General features: G+C 45.3%; 1 protein-coding gene across 3 annotated transcripts; it reads left to right on the top strand.

Annotated features, from left to right (window-relative positions):
* The first annotated feature begins 16,795 nt into the window (after nucleotides 1-16,795).
* Pnma8a (PNMA family member 8A) lies at nucleotides 16,796-24,703 on the top strand. Of its 3 annotated transcripts, XM_047529984.1 has the most exons (5): nucleotides 16,796-17,053; nucleotides 17,197-18,560; nucleotides 19,004-21,303; nucleotides 21,783-21,924; nucleotides 23,291-24,703. In XM_047529984.1, exons 2-3 carry the CDS (start codon nucleotides 17,267-17,269, stop codon nucleotides 19,018-19,020), a joined length of 1,311 nt encoding a protein of 436 aa, XP_047385940.1. In that variant the 5' UTR covers nucleotides 16,796-17,053; nucleotides 17,197-17,266; the 3' UTR covers nucleotides 19,021-21,303; nucleotides 21,783-21,924; nucleotides 23,291-24,703. The 3 variants fall into 3 exon arrangements, with proteins under 3 accessions (XP_047385940.1, XP_047385941.1, XP_047385939.1); XM_047529985.1 differs by having other exon boundaries at nucleotides 19,004-21,924; nucleotides 23,295-24,703; XM_047529983.1 differs by having other exon boundaries at nucleotides 19,004-21,924.
* Nucleotides 24,704-26,578: the final 1,875 nt, after the last annotated feature.

Here is a 26,578-nt window from a genome sequence, read left to right as displayed (position 1 = left end):
AGGAGACTGAAGATAGATCGGCAAGGTACTTGCTCAGGTTCATGGAGCAGGTTGGGGACAAAGGGAAACGGAATCTAGGAATCCTGAGTCCTACCCACAACTTCTTTCAATTGCATATGGTGGCCCTGCACCCAGTTGCTACCGCTTGTGTTAATTGTGTGCTCTTGGAGGGTGGATGTCTGACTTGAAAGGTTTCCATGTTCTCTGAATTAAAACCAATGTTCTAGCTTCAATAAGCAAAATGTTCTAAAATAAAGCATCAAGGAATACATGCATGGCAAAATGATGGGTGATTTCCCCCCCCATTTTTGTCAAGGTTTTCTGTAGTAATCACACATCACTTTTTTAATTAAAATCTTTTTTTTTTTTTTTTTTTTTTTTTGCGGGTGCGGCCGTCGTGCTCTGGGGCTCCCGGCGGTTGCGCTGCCTCAGGGTCCCGCTGGGTTGCGGAGGCCGGGGAGGCGGGAGGAGGAGACTGGGGCGCGTGCCCGCTTCACCCGCCCTTCCTCCGCCCCCGCCCTCCAGTCTCACACATCGCTGTTACTGTCAGGTAAAGAATGGGGGGGGGGGTTGGGGAGATCGCTCAGTTGGTAGAGTGCTTGCCTTGCAAGCACAGGGCCCTGGGTTCGATCCCCAGCACCGCAAAAAAAAAAAAAAAAAAAAAAAAAAAGTCTCGGCCCCGCGCGGTGGCGCACGCCTGTAATCCCAGTGGCTCTGGAGGTTGAGAGCCCCTGAGTTCAATCCCTCCCCCATCCCCCAAAAAAGAATACCTAGATTTCACAATACCCAAGATACGTCCAACAATGGGTGAATGCAAAAAGAGAATGTGGTGCACATACACAATGAAATATTATTTGATCATAAAAATGGAGGTCATTACTTACGTTAAGAGAAATAAGCAAGATGCAGAAAGTGCCACAAGCTCTCTCTCTTATGTGGAAGCTAAGGAAGCTGATCTCATGGAAGGGGAGAGTGGAATGGTGTGCTGAGGCCGGGAGGAGGGGGAGGAGGGGGAGGAGGGGGAGGAGGGGGAGGAGGGGGAGGAGGGGGAGGAGGGGGAGGAGGGGGAGGATGGGGAGGAGGGGGAGGAGGGGGAGGAGGGGGAGGAGGTTGGACAATGGCTGAATACAGTTAGGAGGAATGATCTAGTGTTCAACAGCACAGTAGGGTGACTGCAGTTTATTAGAACTTATTGTTTATTTTATAAAGAACCTGAAAGGAGGAATCTGAAGGTCCTTGTTATGGTTTGGATCTGGAATGGCCCCCATAGGCTCCTGTGTTGAAGATCAGTCCCCAGTGCAGCAATGTCCAGAGGTGGGCATTGGGGACGTGATTGGATCAGGAGAACACTAACCTCATGGATGGATTAATCCATTGAGGATTCATGGCTGAATGGACTTTTAGGAGGTGAGGGCCAGATGGAGGAAGTAGGTTGCTTGGGGGTGTGTCCCTGGCCTCTTCCCCACCCTCATCCTCTCCTGGTTACCATGAGGGCAGCACCTTTGTTCCTCCAAGGCCTCCCACCACGAGGATGTGCCTCACCACAGACGCAGAAGCATGAGGTCAGCCGACCATGAACTGAAACCTCTGAAACCGTGAGCCCCAAATGCTGAATTCCATCACATAACCACCACAGATTTATGCCAAGCTTTTTTTGCTAAACAATGGGGTACGATCATTATGTAAAGCACGCCCCCCTCCCGGCTGGGGATTGAACCTAGGGGCACTTAACCTCTGAGCCACATCCCCAGCCCTTTTTAATATATTATTTAGAGAGAGGGTCTTGATGAGTTGCTTAGGGCCTCTCTAAGTTGCTGAGGCTGGCTTTGAATTCGAGATCCTCCTGCTTCCCGAGCCACTGGGATAACAGGTAGGTGCCACTGTGCCATATTATAAATCTTTTAAAAAATCATACCAGTATTAGTTAAAAGTAATTTTTTACTGCACTGTCTTTGGTGCAAGATTAGGATGCACAGAATACTTGTGGATATATGTTAAAATTAAATTGTCCAAATCCTTGCACATCTTTTTGTGTGTGTTTGTGTGTGTGTATGTGTGTACTGGGGATGGAACCAGGGCCGTGCTCATGCTAGGCAAGTTCTCAATTGCTGAGCTACATCATTTCTTTGTGAAAGTTTAGCAAACATTTTTGTAGTTTGACAAAAAGCTAACCCATTTGTTGTTATTGATTTGTGCATTATATTTGAAATACTACACTTAGGAAAATTTACTTCAATGTTGCAGAGTACAGCCTACAAAATTCAATCTGTGTAGAGGATTCTGCACTGCAGCCATTGGTTTCCTTATTCTCTGACCCGCTATCCCCAGTACTGTTCATATAAGATGGGTTTACTGTTAGCACTGTGGCACTCTAAAACCGTGCAAGTCTACTTTCAGAAATAAACAGACAATGCCCCAGTGCTGAGAATTCTAGGCTCATGGTGTGCAGAGCATGAGAAGACGAAACTGCATGCATAGGCCAGTGGTGGATACATTGCTGCTGTGTTTACCTCTTAAGTGACTTGATGAACAGGATTACACCATGCAACAAATTACATGATGATGAGTTGTAAACCAATTTTTGGATTGCAAAATGGTGTGACAATTATGTGGTGGTGATGGTTATGTAGTGAAATATGGTAAACTTTTTCTCCTTTGAGTTGTTTTTCTCATGTATTTTGTCACAGCACCTGAAAACTAACACAGCACTAGACACTGTTTTTTTAAATAAATTTAATACCTTAATTTTGTTTATATGTGGTGCTGAGGATTGAACCAGTGCTTCACACATGCTAGGCAAATGGTTTGTTTACCACTGAGCTACAACCCCAGCCTTAGACATTGTTTAGGGAGAAGAAAATGATAACTCTTCTGGTTTGATCATTGCATATCATATACACATGTTGAAATATTATAGCATACTGCACAAATATGTACAATTATTATGTGTTGATTAAATATAAATTTAAAAATATGTAAATGGCATTGGGGAAAAATTGAAAAATTAGCCAATTTAAGTACAGTGGAATGGACATGGAGCATTTTAATGGAAATGCTAGCTGTAGCCAGGAAAAAAGAAAAAGAAAGATGTACAAATGATTCATTTTTCACTCTCTAGGGTGAGTGAGTGGTCTTGGAGAGAGGACTTATTCCTGCATAAACCTTGTTTCAGTTAGAATGAAATCTTGCTACTCCTGGGTCATACATTTACATTCTGTATTAGGGTGACTTTTTAAAAAAGTGTTAGAGGTACTTTATCATTTTCTCCACATTGTTTATTGGTACATCATAGTTGTACATAGTGGTGGGATTCATGGTCACATTTCTGTTCATGCGCAGAATGTAACAATAAAATTTTCCTAATATCACTTCTGGGACTTCCCCCTCCCTCCCCATATCCCACCCCCTCTGTTCTTTCCTCTGTTCTACTGATCTCCCTTTGATTTTTATGATATCTCCCCCTTCCCACCTTGCTTTTCCTCTTTCCTCTCTACCTTCCATATATGAGAGAAAATATACAACCCTTGATCTGAATTTGCCTTATTTCCCTTGACATAATGGTCTGGAGGTCCTTCGATTTTCCTGCAAATGACGTGATTTCATCCTTCTTTACGGCTGAATAAATCTCCACTGTGTACGTGTACCACAGTTGCTTTATCCATTCATCCATTCAACCAAAACAACTTGGTTTGCCAGTTGTTTTTTTCTACCACGTTTCCTCTTCCAGCAGATATAATTTTTATGAAACATAAGTATACATTTAGAAGTAAACAAATACAATATACACATTCTTATAAAAAAGTAGGATAGTTCATTCTGTTTTCCTTTGAATAAGGGCTTTCAGAAAATAGCAGGTCAGACACCAGCCAAGACCGTTGGATCCACGTGACATTTTCCAGGCTCCAGGAATAAGGTCCTCCCCCACAACCGAGGAGGGAAACTGCACCTGACTATTTTTTGTGTGTCCAGTTAATGAACCTTTTTTAGAACGTGTGCTTGTGCTGCTGGGGTTCAGCCATGGAACATTCTTGAAAATGATATTAACATTTATTTGGCCGCGGTAACCCTGAACCTGTGGCTGTTTTTGAACACTCATTTAAAAAAAATTCACAGCATGCATACGGAAATGCATTCCAAACACACATGTAACAAATAATTCTATTGCAAACTCCATGATTTCTGCCCCCCACCAAGAAAGAGCCTCCCAGAGCCCCTCTTGTGCTCCGCTCATCCCAAACCCTTCCCTGCTCGAGGAGCAAAAAAACACCCCATTTTGTGATTAACGCTTCTGCTTTTCTAGACATACATGTTTATTACAAAACCATAGCTCTTTCCACACAGTAGATGCGATGGCTTTTTAACTTTATATTAAAGTAATCCTAATGGATGGATGGTTTATTTTTTTCTGTGGCTGATTTTAAGGAAAAACAAATTAAGAAAAAGAATGTGGGCCTCTGGTTTCCTGGCCAGGGCTCCACACTCGGAATGTCCTTCCCTAGCTCTGGTGCAGGAACAGCTGCTGCTGTTTTTTTGTCAGGAGTAAATTCAGGGTCTGCAGCTGTGGCTGTAACCTGAGCCTCGGCTCAGACAGAACACATCTCCTCTCTGTCCACATAATTCCCAGATTTTGCCAATTATTTCCAGAAAGGGAGAGAGAACAGCACAGGACAGAGTTGCTGGGCTTATGGTGTGGAAGCATCAGGTTTTATTTTAGATTCTTGTTCTGTGCAGTGAAAAGGTACAAACCAGACACTGCATATTTTGAAAAACATGATGATTTCAAACAAGTTAAGAGTCACAGCACAGTCCAAGCAAAATCTACCACCCTTACCAGCTCTGCATCTGAAATAGAAGAACTCTGGAAGCAACCTACGTTTCTCTCCATAGTGAAACAGCTAATTGACCTTGGCAGTGGCTGTCACATGTTATTGACCATGATCGGTGGTAAGAAATACATTTTGTTGTGACCTGGAGCACACACACATATATCTAATAGGAAATAAAGCTTCGTAAAGCAAGATGTTACCACACAGAGTGAACTCAGGTATTTTGCATTCTATTGTTTCCGTAGGAAAAAAAACCATGAAAAGTCTTGAAGTAAACCAAACAGATGACTGGTGTCTTTGCGGCAAATTTAGGGGGTCCGTCACATCCTTCCAGCTTTGCTGATTTTGTGAAGTATCTGAGTTATTTGTATCTCTGTAAATTGTAGATAAAAGCGCTGTAAGTGATCCTTGTTCATAGACGTGTAAATGAATTTTATCTGGTGAAGATTGAACTGATTTCTCTTTCCCATTGCGGGAAAAGCCAATTTTCTGTATATTAAGGAAATTCCTTCCGCCTGCCTAATGGCCTGTGCATGTGCGCTCTTTGGATTTCTCTTTGGAGCTCGCCCCGCAATCTCGCAACTTCCACGATGCCTTAAACATTTGCTAAGGGTCCATTTTGCATTTGCATGACCGTCATGATTTTGCCTTTTAAAAAACTGTAACGAGGTTCTTTCTTCAGGAGGAATGACATTGCAGAGGATTTTAATTTTCCTCTTGTTGGTATTTTCTCAACTCAGTAATATCTAAATCCTCCTAGCAGGTCCCAGTCCCACTAGCATCAAGCTGGGGACCAAATGTTGAGCACACACACCTTGGGGGACGTTCCAGATTGGATCTAGAGCATGATGAAAGCATGTAACTGGACGAGGGGGAGCCCACAAACTCTGCAGCAGCAAGGGACCCTCAGAGGACAGCTGGACAGAACAATCCAGAACGAACCCCAGAACCACTTGGCAGATTACTACACCTTACCCCAGAGAGGAAATCCAGGCAGGAGCCCCGAGACCTCCACACCTTCTTTGGGGTCGGTATTTATGAAAAACCCGGGCGTTGTCATTGAAAATACACAGCGAGGCAAAATGGAAATCCAAGGGGGAGCAGAGAGGAAGAGGATGAGAAAAAGCAGCCCCAAGCCGGAAGGGGAGAGAGGATGGGAGGGCTGGGGCGGCAGGGATGTGTTGTCATGGAAACCGTGGTGCAAAGCCTTGTCATGGAAACCACAGTAAGGATGCTATTAAGGGAGCTTTGAAACTATTTTTAAATCTACTGGCAATCATGGTAACTCCTTAATAGGACAGCAGGCAGCTGACCCCGCCTAACACATGTACACATATATGCATACACATATGAGTATACATCTATAAATGCATATTTATATATTTTTATATATAAATATTTACTTTTTTCCTCTAAGTATTTATTTTTAAGTTTGAAATGCATGATATATAGGTATATATATGCACACAATATGATATATGGTTATATCAACACAATATTGTTTTATATGCATTTATTTTATTATTGTTATTATTATTGTTGTTATTATTGGCACTGAGGAGTGAACACAGGAGCCCTCTACTACATCCCCACCCATTTTCATTTTTTATTTTGAGACAGGGTCTTGCTAAGTTGCTTAGGGCCTTGCTAAGTTGCTGAGGCTGGCCTCAAACTTGAGATCCTCCCGCTCCAGCCTCCTGAGTCTCTGGGATTACAGGCATGTACCACTGTGCTAGGCATCTATTTAAAATATTTTTATAACTCAATTTTTTAATTTACAGTGCATGTTTCCCTTCTGCCTATGTAATTCGTGATATAGCTGGTCAAGTTTAAATATGATGCTGGCCAGGAGAAATTTCATCCCAAGTCACATCTGCCATTTGTGAGCTTCACTATATAACTAGTTATGGTTAATAAAATGTTACAATTTATTTTTTAAATTTTGGAATATTCCAAGCCCAGCAGCAAAAATAAAGAGTTCTATAGTCAGTCCTCATGCACTCCTTACCATTCCCACTGAGCCACACCCCCAGTTCTTTTTTATATTTTATTTTGAGACGGGGCCTTGCTAAGTTGCTGAAGCTGACCTCAAATTTGTGATCCTCTTGCCTCAGGCTTTGGAGTTGCTGGGATCACAGGCGTGCACCACATCAAGCAGTGTACCTCGTTTTTTAAAAAATAAAACATAAAAGCCAGGCATGGTGGTGTGCTCTTGTTATCCCAACTACTCAGGGGAGGCTGAGGCAGGAAGGTTCTTGAGCCCGGATTTCGAGACCAGCTTGAAGACAAAACAAATGACAAGTGACTGTTTAAGCACCTTGTGTGTGTGTCCCACCTCTCCATCCCATCCCTCCTCTTTTCCTCCCAGGAGATGGCTACTTTGAGGGTTACCGCATTTGAAAATCCGTGTCTATAATTCCCTTGTGGGCAAAACAAATTAGACAAGAACAAACTGAGAATCGCTTTTCCTTCACTCCTGGTCTAGAAGCATGGGCAGTAAGGTGGCAAAGTTCTGCAGTATCTCTGGCAGGTCATGCATGGGGGAGGAGGGAGAGAGAGGAGAGAGGAGAGATGGGGGGGGGGAGAGGGAGGGGGTAGAGAGAGAGAGATCAATTTAGGCTGTTCTGTGGGCCCCAGCCATCCCTGTCAGCTTCAGATTGTCCTTATTCACTGTTTCAAATACAGCTTTCCTTTGCAAGCATCAGCCCAGGTGATCCGCCACTGCTTCAGGCCTTACACTAGATGAAAAGGCCTAGCACAGACTCCCCTCCCCCCACTGCCTGGCACCAAGTTGCAGAAAACCTCATCCCTATAATAAGTTCTGTATAACTCCCGGGAATCAGCTCCTCTTATGAACCCTGACCAGTACCCACAGGCATCTGTGCCAAGCAGGGTGAACACAGCCGGCCTGGGATGTCCGAACCCTGCACATTCCATAGATCAGATGGACCTTTGACCAGCTCCTAGGAGATGACCTCTATCTAAGTCCTTGGAGTGTCCTATGCTAACAATGTGATTAATGGTGGAGGTTGCGTGACATGGAGTATCAGTTTGACTCTGGAGGGGCTGGAAGGGCCAGAGATGAGCCCAGCGGTGGAGTACTTGCTTAATATGCACAAAGTCCTGGGTTTGATTCCCTGTCACTGCTAACAAATAAATAACAATCATATATGAGGCTGGCATGGCCTTGCATGTCTGGAATCCCAGACTCTGGAGGTGCTGGAGATGGAGTAACTAAGGTCAACTACACAGGTGCTCTATGTTTATGTGAGTGACTCCCAGTGAAAACTCTGGACACCAAGGCTTGGGTGAGCTTCTCTGGTTGACGATACTCTGTGTTGTCACACATCATTGCTGGGAGACACAGCGCTGTTCATTTGACTTAGTGGCAAGGAGAACCGGAAGTCCATGCCTGGTCTCTCCTGGGCGCTGCTCCCCCTTTGCTGGTGAGTCTGTATCCTTTCCCTGTAAAGACCTCTAACAAGGAGTAGGTAGCTTTTCTGAGCCCTGTGAATCCTTCCAGCAAACCCTGAACCTGAGACCCTGAGAGTGGTCTCAGCATCTCACTCAACAAGGCCCAAAGCAGCTTTTGATTCCCCTGCCAGCCCCCACCTCACCTCAACCTGTCCTTACCCACCCCTCCCCCATACAAAAGCAAGCGCCTTCCGAAAAACTGCACGTGACTTAGCTTCCCTCACAGCTCACATTCAGCTAAAACAGTTGCTGTTAGTGCAGAGGAACAGGGTGTACACATGTGTGTGCACGGAGCATGCTGAATTCTCACCATCTAATCACACCTGCAGCCGAACACCCAAAACAAGATACAGAATTTTACTAGTGGGAGTCCCACCTTTGAAGTCATTAGACATTCACCAGCAAGACACTTCTTGCTTTCTTTTTTTTTGGTGGGTCAGGGGGTTACTGGGGATTGAACTCAGGGGTACTTGGTTACTGAGCCACATCCCCAGCCCTATATTGTATTTTTTAAAAAAAAATTTAAAATTTATTTTTATTGTAAACAAATGGGATACATGTTGTTTCTGTTTGTACATGGAGTAACAACATACCATTTGCATAATCATACATTTACATAGGGTAATGATGTTCGATTCATTCTGTTATTTTTTCCTCCCCCCATCCCTCCCACCCCTCTTTTCCAGCCCTCTTTTCCCTCTATACAGTCCCTCTTTCCTCCATTCTTGCCCCCCTCCCACCCCCCATTATGTATCATCATCCACTTATCAGCGAGATCATTCGTCCTTTGGTTTTTTGAGATTGACTTATCTCACTTAGCATGATATTCTCCAATTTCATCCATTTGCCAGCAAATGCCATACTTTTATTATTCTTTATAGCTGAGTAATATTTCATTGTATATATATATACCACAGTTTTTTTAAATTTTTTTATTTTATTTTTATTGTAAACAAATGGGATACAAGTTGTTTCTGTTTGTACATGGAGTAACAGCATACCATTTGCATATTCATACATTTACATAGAGTAAAGATGTTTGATTCATTCTGTTATTTTTTCCTTCCCCCCACCCTCCCACCCCTCTTTTCCCTCTATACAGTCCCTCTTTCCTCCATTCTTGCCCCCCTCCCACCCCCCATTATGTGTCATCATCCGATTATCAGTGAGATCATTCGCCTTTTGGATTTTTGAGATTGGCTTATCTCACTTAGCATGATATTCTCCAATTTCATCCATTTGCCTGCAAATGCCATAATTTTATTATTCTTTACAGCTGAGTAATATTCCATTGTGTGTATATATATATATATATATATATATATATATATATATATATATACCACAGTTTCTTTATCCAGCAAGACACTTCTTGCTTCTTTTTTTTTTGGTGGGTCAGGGGGTTACTGGGGATTGAACTCAGGGGTACTTGGTTACTGAGCCACATCCCCAGCCACATCAATTCATCAATTGAAGGACATTTAGGTTGGTTCCACAGTCTGGCTATTGTGAATTGAGCAGCTATGAACATTGATGTGGCTGTATCTCTGTAGTATGCTGATTTTAAGTCCTTTGGGTATAGGCCGAGCAGTGGGATAGCTGGGTCAAATGGTAGATCCATTCCAAGTTTTCTAAGGAATCTCCACACTGCTTTCCAGAGTGGCTGCACTAATTTGCATCCCCACCAGCAATGTATGAGTGTACCTTTTTCCCCACATCCTCGCCAACACCTATTGTTGCTTGTATTCTTGATAATCGTCATTCTAATTGGGGTGAGATGGAATCTTAGGGTAGTTTTGATTTGCATTTCTCTTATTACTAAAGATGGTGAACATTTTTTCATATGTTTGTTGATTGCTTGTAGATCTTCTTCTGTGAAGCATCTGTTCATATCCTTAGCCCATTTGTTGATTGGGTTATTTGTATTCTTGGTGTAGAGTTTTTTGAGTTCTTTATAGATTCTGGAAAGTAGTGTTCTATCTGAAGTATGAGTGGCAAAGATATTCTCCCACTCTGTAGGCTTTGTCTTCACACTGCTGATAGTTTCCTTTGCTGAGAGAAAGCTATTTAGTTTGAATCTATCCCAGTTATTGATTCTTGCTTTTATTTCTTGTGCTATGGGAGTCCTGTTAACAAAGTCTGATCCTAAGCCAACAAGGTGAAGATTTGGACCTCCTTTTTCTTCTATAAGATGCAGGGTCTCTGGTCTGATTTCAAGGTCCTCGATCCATTGTGAGTTGATTTTTGTGCAGGGTGAGAGATAGGGGTTTAGTTTCATTCTGTTGCATATGGATTTCCAGTTTTCCCAGCACCATTTGTTGAAGAGGCTATCTTTTCTCCATTGCATATTTTTGGCACCTTTGTCTAGTATGAGAAAATTGTATTTATTTGGGTTTGTGTCCATGTCCTCTATTCTGTACCATTGATCTTCCTGTCTATTTTGGTGCCAATACCATTCTGTTTTTGTTACTATTGCTTTGTAGTATAGTTGAAGTTCTGATGTTGCGATACCCCCGTTTCATTCTTCCTGCTAATGATTGCTTTAGCTATTCTGGGTTTCTTATTCTTCCAGATGAAGTTCATGATTGCTTGCTCTATTTCTGTAAGGTACATCATTGGGATTTTAATTGGAATTGCATTGAATCTGCATAGAACTTTTGGTAGTATGGCCATTTTGACAATATTAATTCTGCCTATCCAAGAACATGGGAGATCTTTCCATCTTCTAAGGTCTTCCTCAATTTCTTTCTTCAATGTTTTGAAGTTTTCATTGTAGAGTCTTTTACCTCTTTGGTTAGCTTGATTCCCAAGTATTTTATATATTTTTTGAGGCTATTGCAAATGGAGTGGTTTTCCTCATTTCCCTTTCAGTTGTTTCGTCGCTTGCGTATAAAAATGCTTTAGATTTATTCGTGTTGATTTTATAGCCTGCTATTTTGCTGAATTCATTGATGAGGTCTAGAAGTTTTCTGGAGGAGTTTTTTGGATCCTCTAAATATAGAATCATGTCATCCGCAAATAGTGACAGCTTAAGTTCCTCATTTCCTATTCGTATCCCTTTAATTTCTTTAGTCTGCCTAATTGCTCTGGCTAGAGTTTCGAGGACAGTGTTGAATAGAACTGGTGAAAGAGAACATCCCTGTCTTGTTCCCATTTTTAAAGGGAATGGTTTCAGTTTTTCTCCATTAAGAATGATGTTGGCCATGGGCTTAGCATAAATAGCCTTTACAAAGTTCAGGTATGTTCCTACTATCCCTATTTTTTTCTAGTGTTTTGAGCATGAAGGGGTGTTGTATTTTCTCTAACGCTTTTTCTGCATCAATTGATATAACCATATGATTCTTATCCTTAAGTCTATTGACATGATGGATTATGTTTATTAATTTATGGATGTTAAACCATCCTTGCATTCCAGGGATGAACCCCACTTGTTCATGGTGCACGATTTTCTTAATATGCTTTTGGATACGGTTTGCCAATATTTTGTTAAGGATCTTCGCATCTATATTCATCAAGGATATTGGTCTAAAATTTTCTTTCCTTGATGTGTCTTTTCCTGGTTTGGGTATGAGGGCGATATTAGCTTCATAGAATGAGTTTGGTAGGGTACCCTCCTTTTCTATTTCCTGGAATACTTTGAGAAGTATTGGAATGAGATCTTCTTTGAAGGTCTTGTAGAACTCGGCTGAGAATCCGTCTGGTCCTGGGCTTTTCTTGGATGGTAGGTTTTTAATGGCTTCTTCTATTTCATTGCTTGATATTGATCTGTTTAAATTGTGTATGTCCTCCTGGTTCAGTTTGGGAGGAGCATATGTCTCTAGAAATTTGTCAATGTCTTTGGTAGATTCTATTTTGTTGGAATACAGATTTTCGAAGTAGCTTCTCATTATGTTATGTATCTCAGTGGTGTCTGTCGTGATATTTCCTTTTTCATCACAAATTTTAGTAATTCGAGTTTTCTCTCTCCTTCCCTTTGTGTAGCTAAGGGTTTGTCTATTTTGTTTACTTTCTCAAAGAACCAACTTTTAATTTTGTCAAATTTTTGAATTTTTTGTTTCAATTTGATTGATTTCAGCTCACATTTTAATTATTTCCTGTCTTCTACTACTTTTGCTGTTATTCTGTTCTTCTTTTTCTAGGGCTTTGAGCTGTAATGTTAGGTCATTTAGTTGTTGACTTTTCATTCTTTTCTGTAATGCGCTCCATTCAATGAATTTTCCTCTTAGTACCACTTTCATAGTGTCCCAGAGATTTTGATATGTTGTATCGTCATTCTCATTGACCTCTAAGAATTTTTTTTATCTCCTCCCTGATGTTTTCTGTTATCCATGTTTCATTCAATAGCATATTTAGTCTCCAGGTGTTGGAGTAATTTCCCTTTTTTATTTTGTCATTGATTTCTACTCTCAGTCCATTATGATCTGATAGAACACAAGGCAATATCTCATTTTTTTGCATTTCCTAAGGGCTGTTTTGTGGCATAACATATGATCTATTTTCGAGAAGGTTCCATGTGCTGCTGAGAAGAAAGTGAATCCACTCGTTGATGGATTGAATATTCTATATATGTCTATTAAGTCTAGGTTATTGATTGTGTTATTGAGTTCTATGGTTTCTTTGGTTGGTTTTTGTTTGGAAGATCTATCTAGTGACAGCGGTGTGTTAAAGTCAGTCAGAATTATTGTGTTGTGGTTTATGTGATTCCTGAAATTGAGAAGGATTTGTTTGATGTACAGGGATGCACCATTGTTTGAGGCATAAATATTTACTATTGTTATGTCTTCCTGATTTATGATTCCCTTAAGCAGTATGAAATGTCCTTCTTTATCCCTTCTAACTTTGGCTTGAAGTCCACTTTATCTCATATAAGGATGGAAACCCCCGCTTTTTTACTAAGTCCATGTGTGTGGTAGGTTTTTTCTCATCCTTTCACCTTTAGTCTGTGGATGTCTTTTTCTGAGATGAGTCTCTTGCAGGCAGCATATTGTTGGGTCTTTCTTTTTAATCCATTCTGCCAGTCTATGTCTTTTGATTGATGAGTTTAGGTCATTAACGTTCAGGGTTATTATTGAGATATGATTTGTATTCCCCGTTTATTTTTGGTTTTTAAGTTGGCTTGGTTTCTCCTTTGAGTGGTTTTTCTCTAAGGTAGTTCCTCCCTTTGCTGACCTCCATTGTTGTTTTTCATTTCCTCCTCATGGAATATTTTGTTAAGAACATTCTATAGCACAGGCTTTCTATATGTAAATTCTTTTAATTTTTGTTTATCATGGAAGGATTTTATTTCATCTTCAAATCTGAAGGTTAGTTTTGCTGGGTATAGGGTTCTTGGTTGGCAACCATGTTGTTTCAGAGCTTGAAAATGTTGTTCCAGGCCCTTCTAGCTTTTAGAGTCTGGGTTGAGAAGTCAGCTGCTATCCGTATTGGTTTCCCCCTATATGTAATCTAAAACTCCTATATTATATTTTATTTAGAGACAGGGTCTCACTGAGTTGCTTAGCACCTCACTTTTGCCGAGGCTGGTTTTGAACTCCCAATCCTCCTGCTTCAGCCTCCTGAGCTGCTGGGATTACAGGTGTGGGCCATGCTGCCGGTCGCTTCCTGACTTCTGAAGCACAGATTGGTTTTGCTGTTTTTGTCTTTCTAGCAAATGACATTATGCCCACAAGCACTCTTGTGTCTGTTTTTTTTTTCACTCAATATTATAGTTAAACGTTTCATCTACATACTGTGTGTGACTGTAGATCATTCATTCTCATTATTTAGTATTTGATTCTGTGAACAGACCACAATTATCTGCTCTGCTGTTAACTGGCATTTGAGTAGCTACTAAATTCTGGCTATTCTGCATGATGCCGTGTGACTATCCTTGTCCATATCTTTTAGCGAACACATTTATGTGGGTACATATATTTAGGAGTGGAATTGCTAGGCTACCATGTTTACAAATTATCTGCTTAACGAGGTACAGCCAAAGAGTCTTCCAAAATGATCACATGTGTGTTGGCCATGTGCAAGTAGGAGAGTTCTCTCCCTGTCCACTCTTGGTATTTTTCTTTTCATTCTATCCACTCTCAATTAGCAAACTGGCAACAGTTCCCTGTGCAAGCACTGAATTTTGGTATCAATTTCCATAATCTTCTAACAAGAATGTCTCATTTGGTAGCGATTATGCCATACTCTCTTATTTTCCTGGACCCAATGGTCCAACCCAGGTCACTGCAAAGGTGTTATAAGAAGAGTGCTTCCCAGCCTTGGGCAGGCCTCTTGCCACTACTGATTTTTCAATAATAATATCAACAGTTTATCACATATCAGAACCAAATATATAGGTTTTGACAAAATATTGAATAGCTGAGCATTTGGCCAAAAGTAAAAATTACCATCATAATATGAACTTCAGGGAATATAAAAATAAATCTGAAATTCTAGGAGAAAGTTTAAATTTGGGGAGGAGTACCAGGGATTGAACCAAGGGGCACTTAACCCTGAACCACATCCCTAGCCCTTTTTATTTTTTTATTTTGAGACAGGGCCTTGATAAGTTGCTTAGGTCCTTGCTAAGTTACTAAGCCTGGCTTTGAACTTGCAATCCTCTTGCCTCAGCCTCCTTAGCTGCTGAGATTACAGGCATGCACCACGGCACCTGGAAGAAATTTTAAATTTGAATTATGATTTTACTTCAAAACATTTAGTAACCAAACTTTAAATGGGTACTGTAACTTCATCGCACCATAAGTGGCTCCCTCTGGCTACTCTACTTTCTATGAATGATCCTACATGGCTACAGAAGGAACAAGACATTTTTTACAAGCTCTGCTAATGGTGACATGTCAATGAACTATCAAGCTTTCCTGCTTCCCTAAAAGTAATTGAGTAGAGTAGAAAATTTACCTCTTTTTCAACCCTTAAGCTTGACTGTCTGGTTGATTGTGATGATGGTATTTCACTGGAATAATTCCACAAAGTGAAACTTTGCATACAGCTTTGAAAAAGTTGTTTTTGGGACTCTCTTCAGGAGCTGACTTAAGACTTTTGCTCTTGTTTTCTATTGCAGTAATGCTTTGCCAGACATTATCAATTCTTGCTGTAGTTGACCTTTGCCATATTTTCCAGTATGGCATAATAAGCCGCCCCAAATATAGTGGTATAGAACAACTATTTTGTTATACTCCTGGATTGAATGGGTTGGGAGTTCACACAGGGAATAGTAGTAATTCTTTGTTCCTGCTAACCAATGTCTGGGAGTCAATCAAGAAGATGCAAATGGTTAAGGACTCTAATGGGGGCTGGAAACATTTGGAATGTTTCTTCATTCATACATCTGGTGCTTTGGGCTGAGATGCTATGGAGCTGTGCTTAGCTGGGAACAGTTAACTGGAACACTAGTGGCTTCTCACTATGGTTGGGCTTCCTCACAACATGGCAGCCAGAAGACAGTTGAATTTCTTACTTGAAAGCTCAGGCATCCAAGAATGAGAGAGTCCCAATGAACAGGAAAGAGGATGAATGCCTATCATAACCTAGCTTGAGACATCACAAAACTTCCCTTCCTAATTACTCTGTTGGTTCAAGAGGAGGGGGCAATCACACAAAATTGATCCCACCCATGTTTACAGCTGCCAGAGATGGCAATGAAATAGGGATTCGGTCATTTGGCTTTGCAAATGTCAATTTCAAAACTGAAGGCAAAGAAGAGATTTTCCATGGAACACCATGGTCAGAACCGTTCTTCATTGTATCTTTCACATTTGAGGTCCTTGCATCTTCAAAACTTCTAGGTCAGAAAAGTTTCCCAGAGAACTTGGAGAGCGCAAATCACTTTTCTAAGAGGGAACAGCCAGGAAGCAGCATTGCTAGGAGGTCCTGGCAGGAAACAGAACGCAACTCACACCTAGTGATGGAGAAGCACATAATCGACTACAAAGGTGTTAAGGCGGCAAGTTGAGGAACCAACAAGGAAAGGTGAAGCACTCACCTCAGGCCTAAAGGAGTTGCCAGGGGAGCCAGAAATTTCTAGAAATTTCTGGAAGTTTCCAGAACCCAGGAACTGTAGGGATAGAATGCTGCCCCAAAGGAGCTGTGGCTGTTATGAGAGGAACTAGGTGCGGGGACAGAAGACCTGAAGGCTGCTCTTTGCTTTTGCCCTCTGATTTCTGGTGTTTCCCAGGAGAGGCTGGCGGAGGGTAGGAGCTGGACGGCGCAGCGATGGACGTCAGCGCCCCCACCCCATCCCGAGGCCCGCATCAAGGGGGGAAAGCGCGGGCCCGGAGGGGCGAGCGGCGGGACGAGCGGGACCCCCGGCTGGGTGAACTCCTGAACTGTCGCACTCCTTGCTCGCGCTCGCTAGACCCTACCGCAGAGCCCGCCGCAGGCCACGCTGCTTCTTAGCAACCAACCCCCGGTTGCCATGGAGACCGCCGGAGCTGCTGGGGCCCCGAGACCCGGCGCCGCGTCGCGGGAGCAAGTGCGCAGGCGCGCGCTGCGACGCCGGCTCGGTCGGCGCAGTTGCTGGGATCGAGGCCCCGCTTCGCGTGACTCGCCGGCGCGGAGCGGGGGCGGACAGAGGCTTCCCGGCCCGGTCTGGCCCGAGCCGCGGCGCCAGGGCGGTCGAGCCTGCTCCCGAGGAGTGGCTGCACCCCGTGGCCTCTCCTTGGCCGGCCTGGACGGCCGGAGGCGGGGCTGCAGGTCCATCCCTGCCGGCCGGCCGAGCACCAGCCCCGGGGGCCGTTGCGCCAGATCCCGGGACTCGTGTGAGCACTCGGGGCCCGGGCTGGGGAGGAGGGTCCTGGGAAAGCGCGAGGCCTCCTGCGGGCCAGCCGCGGCCGGGCCCCCGAGATCCGGGAGCCTGGCCAACTTCCAGGGAATCTGACCTCATCCTCTTGTGACCTTGCAGGATTCCTATCTGGGGACCCCTGCAGCTCACATCCACTTCGTAGACCCTTTGCGTGGGGTTTGACGGCCAGATGTCGGAGGCCATGGCGATGAACCTTCTGGAGGATTGGTGTCGGGGGATGGAAGTGGACATCCACAGGTCCCTGTTGGTCACGGGCATCCCAGAGGACTGTGGCCAAGCAGAAATCGAGGAGACCTTGAATGGGGTCCTCTCGCCCCTGGGCCCCTACCGCGTGCTTAACAAGATTTTCTTGAGGGAGGAGAACGTGAAAGCTGCGCTTGTTGAGGTTAGCGAGGGTGTGAATCTGAGCGCCATACCCCGGGAGTTCCCAGGAAGAGGCGGTGCCTGGAGAGTGGCCTGTAGGGATCCCACCCAGGATGCTGAGTTTTTGAAAAACCTGAATGAATTCCTGGATGCCGAGGGGCGCACATGGGAGGATGTGGTCCGCCTGCTGCAGCTTAACCACCCCTCGCCATCCCAGAACCAACCCTCGGAGAACTGGGCAGAAACTTTGGGGGTGCTTCTGGGGGCCGTGGTGCAAGTCATCTTTTACATGGATGCAGAGATCCGTAGTCGGGAGGAAGCTAGGGCTCAGGAGTCCGCTGAGGCAGAGGAGGCAGCAGCCTGGGCTTCAGCAGCTGTGAAGAAGGTCAAGAAGGAGCCAGGGTTGGCTGCAGAAGTGGGTTCTGCCTTGAAGATGGAGAATCCCCACCATTGGAATGACATGGAAGACCAGGGTGACCCTCCCAAACCTTTAGTTCGCAGGGCTGGAGCTAAGACTCGCTCCAGGAGAAAGAAGCAGAAAAAAAATCCCAAGCAGGAACCAGTACTCTGGAAAAAGCCCAAAGGCAACCGTCCCAGTAGCTCTGCCTTCTTGGAGAATCGAGAGGCTGGGGAAGCGGAAAGCATGGAGATCGCTGAGTCTATCAAGAGCAACAAAAAGCCCTGTGTGAAGCAGGAGGAATCAGCTCTGAAGAAGCCTTTGGCAAAAAGTGCCTGGAAGGTTCCCCGAGATCCACCTCAGGAGGCCCCGGGGGAAGCAGAGAGCCCTGGAGGCTCCACTGAGTCAGACCAAGATGGTGGTCAGGAAAGGCCCCCAAAGAAGAAGGCCATGGGCTGGGCCTCAGGAAAGAGCCCTGCCCCTATGAGGAAGAAGAAGAAGGTGAGCTTGGGCCCCGTCTCTTACGTGCTGGTTGATTCCGAAGATGCAAAGAAGAAGCCGATGATTGCCAAGAAGGGGTCAGGCTTGAGGAGGGATGTGTCAGCCCAGAAGGCCCCTCGAGGCCCACAGCACTTCCGGTCACCAGCCTCAACATCCAGGGGTCTGAAGGCCAAGTCAGGAGGCTCTCCTCGTGCCTCCAATGGTGAGGATGACAGCAAGTGATCTGAATGAAGTGGGAGGAGAAGGGCAGAGGAGCCCACAGGGGTGGTAGGCCAGGCAGGTGACAAGGAAGATCCTAGTGCATTGGAGGAGGTGGGTGACCCAGGTGAGGGTTCAGAGGGTGAGAGCCCAGGCTCCCTCCTAGGAGCCCCTGGTGGTCACCTCTGGGGTGAAGCAAAGCAAACCCACCATGGATATTTCATGGATGAGTGACTGTGGTCATATACACTGCATATCGCCCATCTCCCTCCACGGGAGTTCAGTGGTTTGGGATTATAGTGGTGGTCGGGTACATGGCTTTAAGGGTGAGTTTTCTGGAGCCCTGTCAGGATGGAAGTGTTCAAGGACTCAGAAAGGCCTGGGAGGTGGAGGTGTCCTGGCGGTGCTTCTCCCTGCTTCTCTTGAGCTCTTCTAATTTACCCACAGATTCCAGAAAACTTTGATTTGGGGGACCACCCATGCCCGAGGAGTTGAAAGAAGACCAAGGAAGAAGTTCCAAGTTAGAAGCAAAGTTTTCTCTTGTCGTTGAGTGAAACAGGACTTGGCTCTTTGAGGGACCCAGTTTCTAGAGGTCTGGCTCTCCAGAGGTAAATGATGTGAGATCTTGGGTCTTGGGAGGAATTTGGGGAGGGAGGTGTGTGTCTCTCTGCCATTTTCTCTACCCAGCCTGCTTTTCACCTCCTCAACTCACCCTCAGTGGTGGGAGGCTTGGTAAGTGGCTTGGGAAAATTCTAGAATGTTCATTACCCTTAATGCATGGGCAGGGTTACTGTTTTGCTCATTCATGTCCAGCCTTTCTCCCCACCCCCTGCTTGCTCTTCTGGATGGTCAGCTAACCTTCAGGGCCTGGTGTTTTGAAGAGCAGGGTGGCCGCTTTCTCCCCTCCAGCCTCCCTGGGCTGTGACTGGAGGGTGAGTTAAGCCCGGATCTTGGGTGCATACCTGGCCCCTTGGTTCCTGCAGTCTTGAGTTTCCATCCTCTAGTTATCAACCAGAAGATGGTTAGTCCCAAGAGTGCTGGAAGAATGAATGTCTGCCTCGCTATTGAAGTAGTCAAGTTTGAGAGTCTGTTGATAAAAATGGCACTTTGACTTCTGTTTTGGTTGAAGCCCTTTCAGGAAGCGTGTGGGGAAGAGGGGCGGTTGGTAGGGAAGACTGGGTCATTCCTGGGTTGTTGACTATAGTTCCATCCTGAGTCACCAAACTCACCATCTTTGAGGTGGAAACCACTTCTCACGTAGAAAAGGGAAAAAAAAAATCTTTAAAAAATTAGTTGTTTCTGCTGTCTGAATCTAGACACACTAAATCAGAACAGACCACTACGTCCCATAGTGTGTGTGTGCGCGCGTGCATGTGTAGGAGACCGGGCAGGGACCCCAAAATCAGTGGTTTCCAAACTGTATTTTGGGGAATCCCAAGGCATCCACAAAGACGTAATCCAAATCTATTTTTTCATGTGTTTTAAAGTGTTAAAAACAATTGCTCAAAGGTGTCGTAACCCAGACCAGTCACATGGAGAACTGTCAGAATATCACCTTGTGTTTGTAGGTTGACTTGTTTCTGTACAGGTCTCTATCTAGTCGTTTCTGCCTTCTCTTTGCATATAATTAAATTGCTTGTAAACGTGACCTGCTGAGGAAGCTTGACAGTGGGTGGCTTGGTGCTGCGCATGTCTGGAAGCCCCTTCCCGTTGTACCTCACATGCTCCTGTTCTGCTGTGACCCTGCAGCTGTGTTGATAACAAGTTCCCATGTCAACCTGCGCACAGTAATCTTCTGTCCTAGAGTTTTAGCCCTCACGAGTGTTCGTGGTCTTTTCTCTGACTTTGGTTTTTGTGGTAAAAGTGTGAACAGTTGTTAGATGTTGTTGTGATTCAACTTCAAGACAAATTTCTTGTGACAATTCATTTCAAAATCCTGCGTGAGTCCCACTGAAGATGCAGAAAACAGGAATGGCTTCCACCTGCAGCTCCTCCTCCGCTTCAAGGTGTGTCTTGGGTGTGTGCAAACAGCGCGGGGCTAGCTGGACTCGCGGGGTGACGAGGCTGCAGCTGCCCAGCTCCTGAAATCCAAGTCGGTCTGTCGGGGCTTCGTTGTGTTAACAGGTTGACACCAGGATTAGTAAATGTCAATGTATATGCATAAAATAAAGTTCCGCACATCAAGTGTTGAGTCTTCTCTATGGGTGGAGAGTGCGGGGACCTGCGAGGACTGTGCGGTTTGGGCAAAGGGCCTCCTGCCCTCTAGTCCCACTCTTGCACCCCAGCCACTGGTGCAGCCAGCAGACGTGGGTGTGGCCACAAGTATTGGTAATTTCCTAGGAGAAGAAGCCATTTGTCCTTTGCTGTGGTCTTCCACCAATAAGAGGATCTCCCATAGGCCTTAGGGTTTCTAGAAGTTTCTGTGATAGGCAAGGGGTGATGTGAAGTATCTGGAAGTGCTAGCTTAGTTTTAAAAGCAACTGGAAAACAAAACCCCTTCCTCCCTTTCATCACCTTAGGCAGAGGCTTAAGTCTTTCAGTTAAAAGTTTGTTTTCTTCTGTCCAAGCTTTTCCCCTGCCAGGGACTCCTGAACCAGGGTGGCCACAGATCAGTCCCTGGAATTGCTATTTAAGATGCCCCATTTTTATGGCCCTACCTGCAGAATCAGGATCTCTTGGCATCTCTGGGACTCAGCATTTTAAATAATTTCCCCTGAGGATTCTGATTCATGCAACAATCAAGAGCTGTAAGTGGAATAATCAAGACTGGGGAAAGGGAGTATCCTCAGGGTCAAGGTTGGTGTTTTGCAACAGAGGACATTGGGGAGGGAAAATTCGAAAGAGACCAACAGAGAAGCTGGGGCTGGCGGACAGGAGCTGTGGACCTGGAGCAGCGTGAGGATCCGGGAAAGGCTCACTCTTGGGTCTCCCATAGCACATGGGGACAAGATCTTGACCTCCCACAGTGGTAGTTACTCCTGGTTATACCCAGGCCACCAGGGGAGTCTGGAAGGCCACTGTGGCCTGAAGCAGGGGAGATCTAGGACAGGGCCCAGGTAAGGGTCGTGGGCCCTCTGGGAAGCTCTTGGGGGGCAGTGACTGCTCAGGGTATGCCTGGGGACAAGGCTCAGCCAGGGCACATGGGGGGGTGGGAGCAGAACTGAGGAGCATGGTGGACACCAGGAGGGCCAGGAGGGAGCTCTTGTCTGCTTGTGCTGTCCTCCAGCCAGGACCTACTAAGCATCTCTGGCGTGACAACCAGGAAGAAGACAGACCCCTGCCCCCGAGGCAGGCATGCTGTGAGGCCCACCGTGCAGTGCAGACAGGGTGCTGAGCACTGGCGACAGCAGCAGGCTCGGGTCCAGAGGGTGAGTTGGCTCCCGCTGTGTTGCCAGGAGACCCTCCTGCTTCAGCCTCCAGTGGAGCCTGGCTGAGTGGTGGCTTTGTGTAGCAGTGGGGACTCTGTGGATGCCATGCTTCAACAGACCTGGGGAGGGAGGGACAGGGGGTGAGGTGAACACTGGGGACAGTGGCATCCAGGCAAAAGGGACAGTCAGTATAAAGGGAGGCAAGGAGGCCGGTGCGGCCAGAGTAGATTTGGGAGGCTGATCACCCAGGGCCTGTGGGCTCCAGGGAGGGTAGATTTGGTTTTTTTTGTTTGTTTGTTTTTTTGGTACCAGGGATTGAACTCAGGGGCACTGGACCACTGAGCCACATCCCCAGCCCCTTTTTTGTATTTTATTAGAGAGAGGGCCTCGCTGTTGCTGAGGCTGGCTTTGAGCTCGTGATCCTCCAGAGCCACTGGGATTACAGGCATGCAGAACGGTGCCCTGCGTGCCACACGGTGCCATGGATTTGGGTTGTACGCAGGGTGAAGTGGGAGCCTGGGCAGGCGCTAAGATCCGACTTAGGTTTTCACAAGTGTCTTGGCCCACTTTCTGTTGCTGTGACAGAATACCTGGAGTGGGCCTTTCAGACACCTGTAGACACTTAGAGGTTTGTTTCGAGCACAGTTCTGGAGCTGGAGAGCCCGACAGCATGGTGCTGGCAGCTGCTTGGCTCAGCCCGGCATAGGGTGAGGGCCTCAAGCCGTGCACCATGGCAGAGCAAGCTGTTGGCTCAGGTCTCTCTTCTTCAGATAAAGTCACTAATGTGTTGCCCCTAAAGGTAGCACAGGCCCATAATTCCAGCCATTTGGGAGGCTGAGCAAGTTCAGGGCCAGACTGGGCAACGTGCAAGAACCTTAAGCAACTCAGGAAGTCCCTGTCTTAAAATAAAAATAAAAAGGGCGATGGATGTAGCTCAGTGGTAAAGCAGCCTGAGTTGGATCCCCAGTACCAAAATAATAAAATAATGAAATGAAACGAGAAGGTCGCTAGTGCCATTGTGGAACCCCAACCTTGTGGCCTCATCTGGTTCAAACTCTCTTTCAAAGGCCCATCTCCAAATGCCATCAACGTGCGAATTTGGGGATTTGGTTTCCAACACATGAACTTTTGGGGGAACACAGTTAAATCCTAGAAATGAGTTCCCTCTGGGTGTTGGTGGGGAACAGTGTGGAGGGTGGAGCAGGAGCAGGAAGCCCAGAAGGAGGTGAGGTCCAACCAGGACCTGGGAGGCTGTGGAGTCCAGAAAGCCTGAGAGTAGATGATAGGTCTTAAGAAAGACGTGGGTTGCACTGACCGCCGGATTCATTTCCTCATCTCTCTCTCTTTCTCTTTTTTACATTTTCAGTTAGACTTTTTAAAAAATGGCATGCAATGAACTGCAGAGATCAGAAGGGAGGCGTTGGATGAGTTTTGACCTGCTGGCTCCTTGGTGACACCTCTGACGGGAACTGCAGCCTGACGTCCCCTCCTGTTTATCCCTGCAGTGGTTCCCACAGACCGTGGTTTCTCTTTTTCTTTTTTTTTAAATATTTTTTTAGTTGTTGAAGGACCTTTATTTTACTTACTCACATGTGGTGCTGAGGATGGAACCCAGTGCCTCACACGTGCCAGGTAAGCTCTCCACCACTGAGCCCAGGCCCAGGCGCAGAGAATATGGTTTTTCGACCAAGGCTGTTCTACCCGATCGAGAACTTTGTATAGATGAGGTAGCATAGGGCATACGGTTTCCTTTTTGTTTTGGTGATGGGGATCAAACCCAGGGCCTCACACTTTGGCCTTGAACTTTTTTTTGTCTTCTGGCTGTTGTTGTTTTGAACTTTTTAGTCTGCTCTTTTTAGCTGCACTTGAGGGTAGAGTGTATTTTGACGCGTTCGTTATACATACTTGGAGTGTAACTGATTCTAATTAGGACCCCATTCTCGTGGAGCTGTGCATTTCACTGCTGGTGTTTTCATACGTAAACACAGGAAAGTGATGTGCTATGGACCTTGAACTCTTGATCCTCCTGCCTCAGCATGCGCCGTGTGCTGAGTTCATTGCTTTTTAAAGGAAAAAGTAATACCTCTCTGTGTGTTTAGAAAAATTAACATCAATGCCATGGAAGCCTGTTGGCTCTGTTCTCACTGTACTTATCCCCTCTTTGGGTGATTTGCCTGTTTTCTTCTGGAGAATAGACTTTGATCTACACCATCACCAAGTTCAGGTCCAGAGATGTCACATGACTAACGGCCAGCCAATCAGAGCATTCCTTTCACCAGGCAACAGCAATTGATCCAATAAGACTCCCAGGAGTTTGGCACTCTGAGGAATAAAGCTTTCTTTCCTGGGGTTCCTGGCAGGTGTATTTCTGGTGTGTGGGAGGCAAGTATACAAGGAGTGGCAGGGAAATAATGAGGTGTATTTGAAGAGGGGAGACTTCCTGGACCCTAGGCAATATAGTGGAAAGCAGGGCCAGAAGAAAGACAGAGAGTTTTGTTTACATTATGCGTGAGCCTGGATCTAGCCATACCTGAAAGCCAAAACCCTTTTTGGTTACATGAGTCCATAACTAACATTTTTCTTTTCTTCTTTCTTTTGCTTCTCTCCCCACATCTCCTAACAACAACCTGAATTGGCTCATGTCATACTTGAAATGTGGTGGCCCACGCCTGTCATCCCAGTGACTCAGGAAGCTGAAGCAGGAGGATCACAAGTTTAAGACCAGCCTCAGCAACTTGGTGAGGCCCTAAGCAACTTGTTGAGAACGTGTTGTGATGGGCTGACAGATTTGACTCCATGAGAATGTTATAGGCCAGACTGTAAGGGAAACGACTAAACAGACTCCATTTTGCTCTGAGACTCCACATTATGTAGGAAATAAGCTTCTCCCGTGGCAACACTCTGCCTCTGTGCCCATCATCAGTTACTTGGTGTGACATGTTTAATAATATACAATGGCAACTCCTATTAGTAAAGAATTGCTCTCTTTTGATTCCTATTGCTCCTAAACAATGTACCATGTGAACAGTGATTGTGTGGATGTTAGTAACCATTCTTTAGTTTGTACCTAGGTAAGGGTCATTTTGACCCACTTCCCCCTCTGTCGATAATCTCATGATGTTAATGTGTAATTTTGAATCATAGCAACAGACACTTATGATTAATGTGATTTTTGGTATAAAAACCCCTACAACCCTGTGGTCGGGGCTGTTCTCCCAATAGCCATTTTTGGGGGCATTGTGTGAGATAGTCAGCCGGCCAGCTTAATAAAGACTCTCAAATTTGGACTTCTCAGTGGTGATCAGTCTGTTCTTAAGTTGCGCCCCATAACACTGTCTTAAAATAAAAAGGGCTAGGTAGGGTTGTTGCTCAGTAGTGAAGTGCCTCTGGGTTCAATCCCCAGTAACCCCTCCACCCCCGGAACACACAAAAAAGATCACAATGAAAACTAAATCACCTTCCCACCCTCGACTTGCAGTTTCCTTCCCCAGAGCAGGTGTTAATAGATTCTTGCAGAGATGCTCAGTGTAGATTGAACACTCACAACATTTACAGGCAGATATATTCCTTAGCCCCTTTTTTCACACAAATAGAACACTAGGCACATTTTTCTTAACCTTGATCTTTCATCTGACATATCTTAGAGCTCCCTATTTTCATGATCTTGCTGTAAAGTGTCAGAAACATCACTAAAACTAGCTAGAGGGAAAAAAGAATTTATTGGCTTTTTACTGAAATGTCAGGGGTACTGCGTTCAGGTATGTTTGTATCCAGCTGCTCAAAGAAAAGCCTCAGGATTCTGGCTCCCTGTCACTCTGCGCTCCCTGCTCTCTCTGTTGGTTTTGTTGTTAGGACAGCCTCTCCGTGGGCTGTCAAGTCCCTGCCAGGAGGGTAAAGCTCTGAGATCCTCTCAGCTCCCAGGGAAATGGTGTTCCCTCATGGCTCCAGTCAGAGTCGCAGGGGGACTTCTTCTTCTTTCTTCTTTCTTCTTTCTTCTTCTTCTTTTTTGTACCAGGGATTGAACCCGGGCCTCTTAACCACTGAGCACATCCCCAGGCCTTTTTATGTTTTGAGACAGGGTCTCACTGAGTGTCCTAGTCAGCTATTTCGCTGCTGTGACTACATGACCTGACCAGCACAACTGTAAAGGAGGAAAGGTTTATTTGAGGGCTCGTGGTTTGAGAGGTCTTAGTCCATGGAAGGCTGGCTCCGTTCCTCGGGGCTCCAGGTGAGGCTGAATATCATGGCGGGAGAGCGTGGCAGAGGGAAGCCACTCACATCATCAGGCAGGAGGAGAGAGAGAGAGACTGACAGACTCAACTCTCCAGATACAAAATATATACCTACACACACACACACACAAATATATACCTAAAGCCACGCCCTAATTCCCACCCCTCCAGCCACACTTCAATTAATCCCATTAGGTTTTAATTCACTGATTGGGTGAAGACTCTTCCAACGCATCTCCTCTCCTCTCAAGCTTCCTGCATTGTCTCACACGTGAGCTTTTGGGGGACACCTCACATCCAAACCATAACACCGAGTAGCGGAGGCTGTTCTTGAACTTGTGATCCTTGACGATGTAGACTTTTAATGCTTTATTTTGTGTGCATTTTGCTGCATGTAAATTATATTTTAATAAAAATGGTTT

Source organism: Sciurus carolinensis, chromosome 16, assembly GCF_902686445.1.
Source record: "Sciurus carolinensis chromosome 16, mSciCar1.2, whole genome shotgun sequence".
Classification (NCBI taxonomy): domain Eukaryota; kingdom Metazoa; phylum Chordata; class Mammalia; order Rodentia; family Sciuridae; genus Sciurus; species Sciurus carolinensis.
The sequence above is the reverse complement of the archived record's forward strand: the minus strand, read 5'-3'. Positions and strand labels throughout refer to the sequence as shown.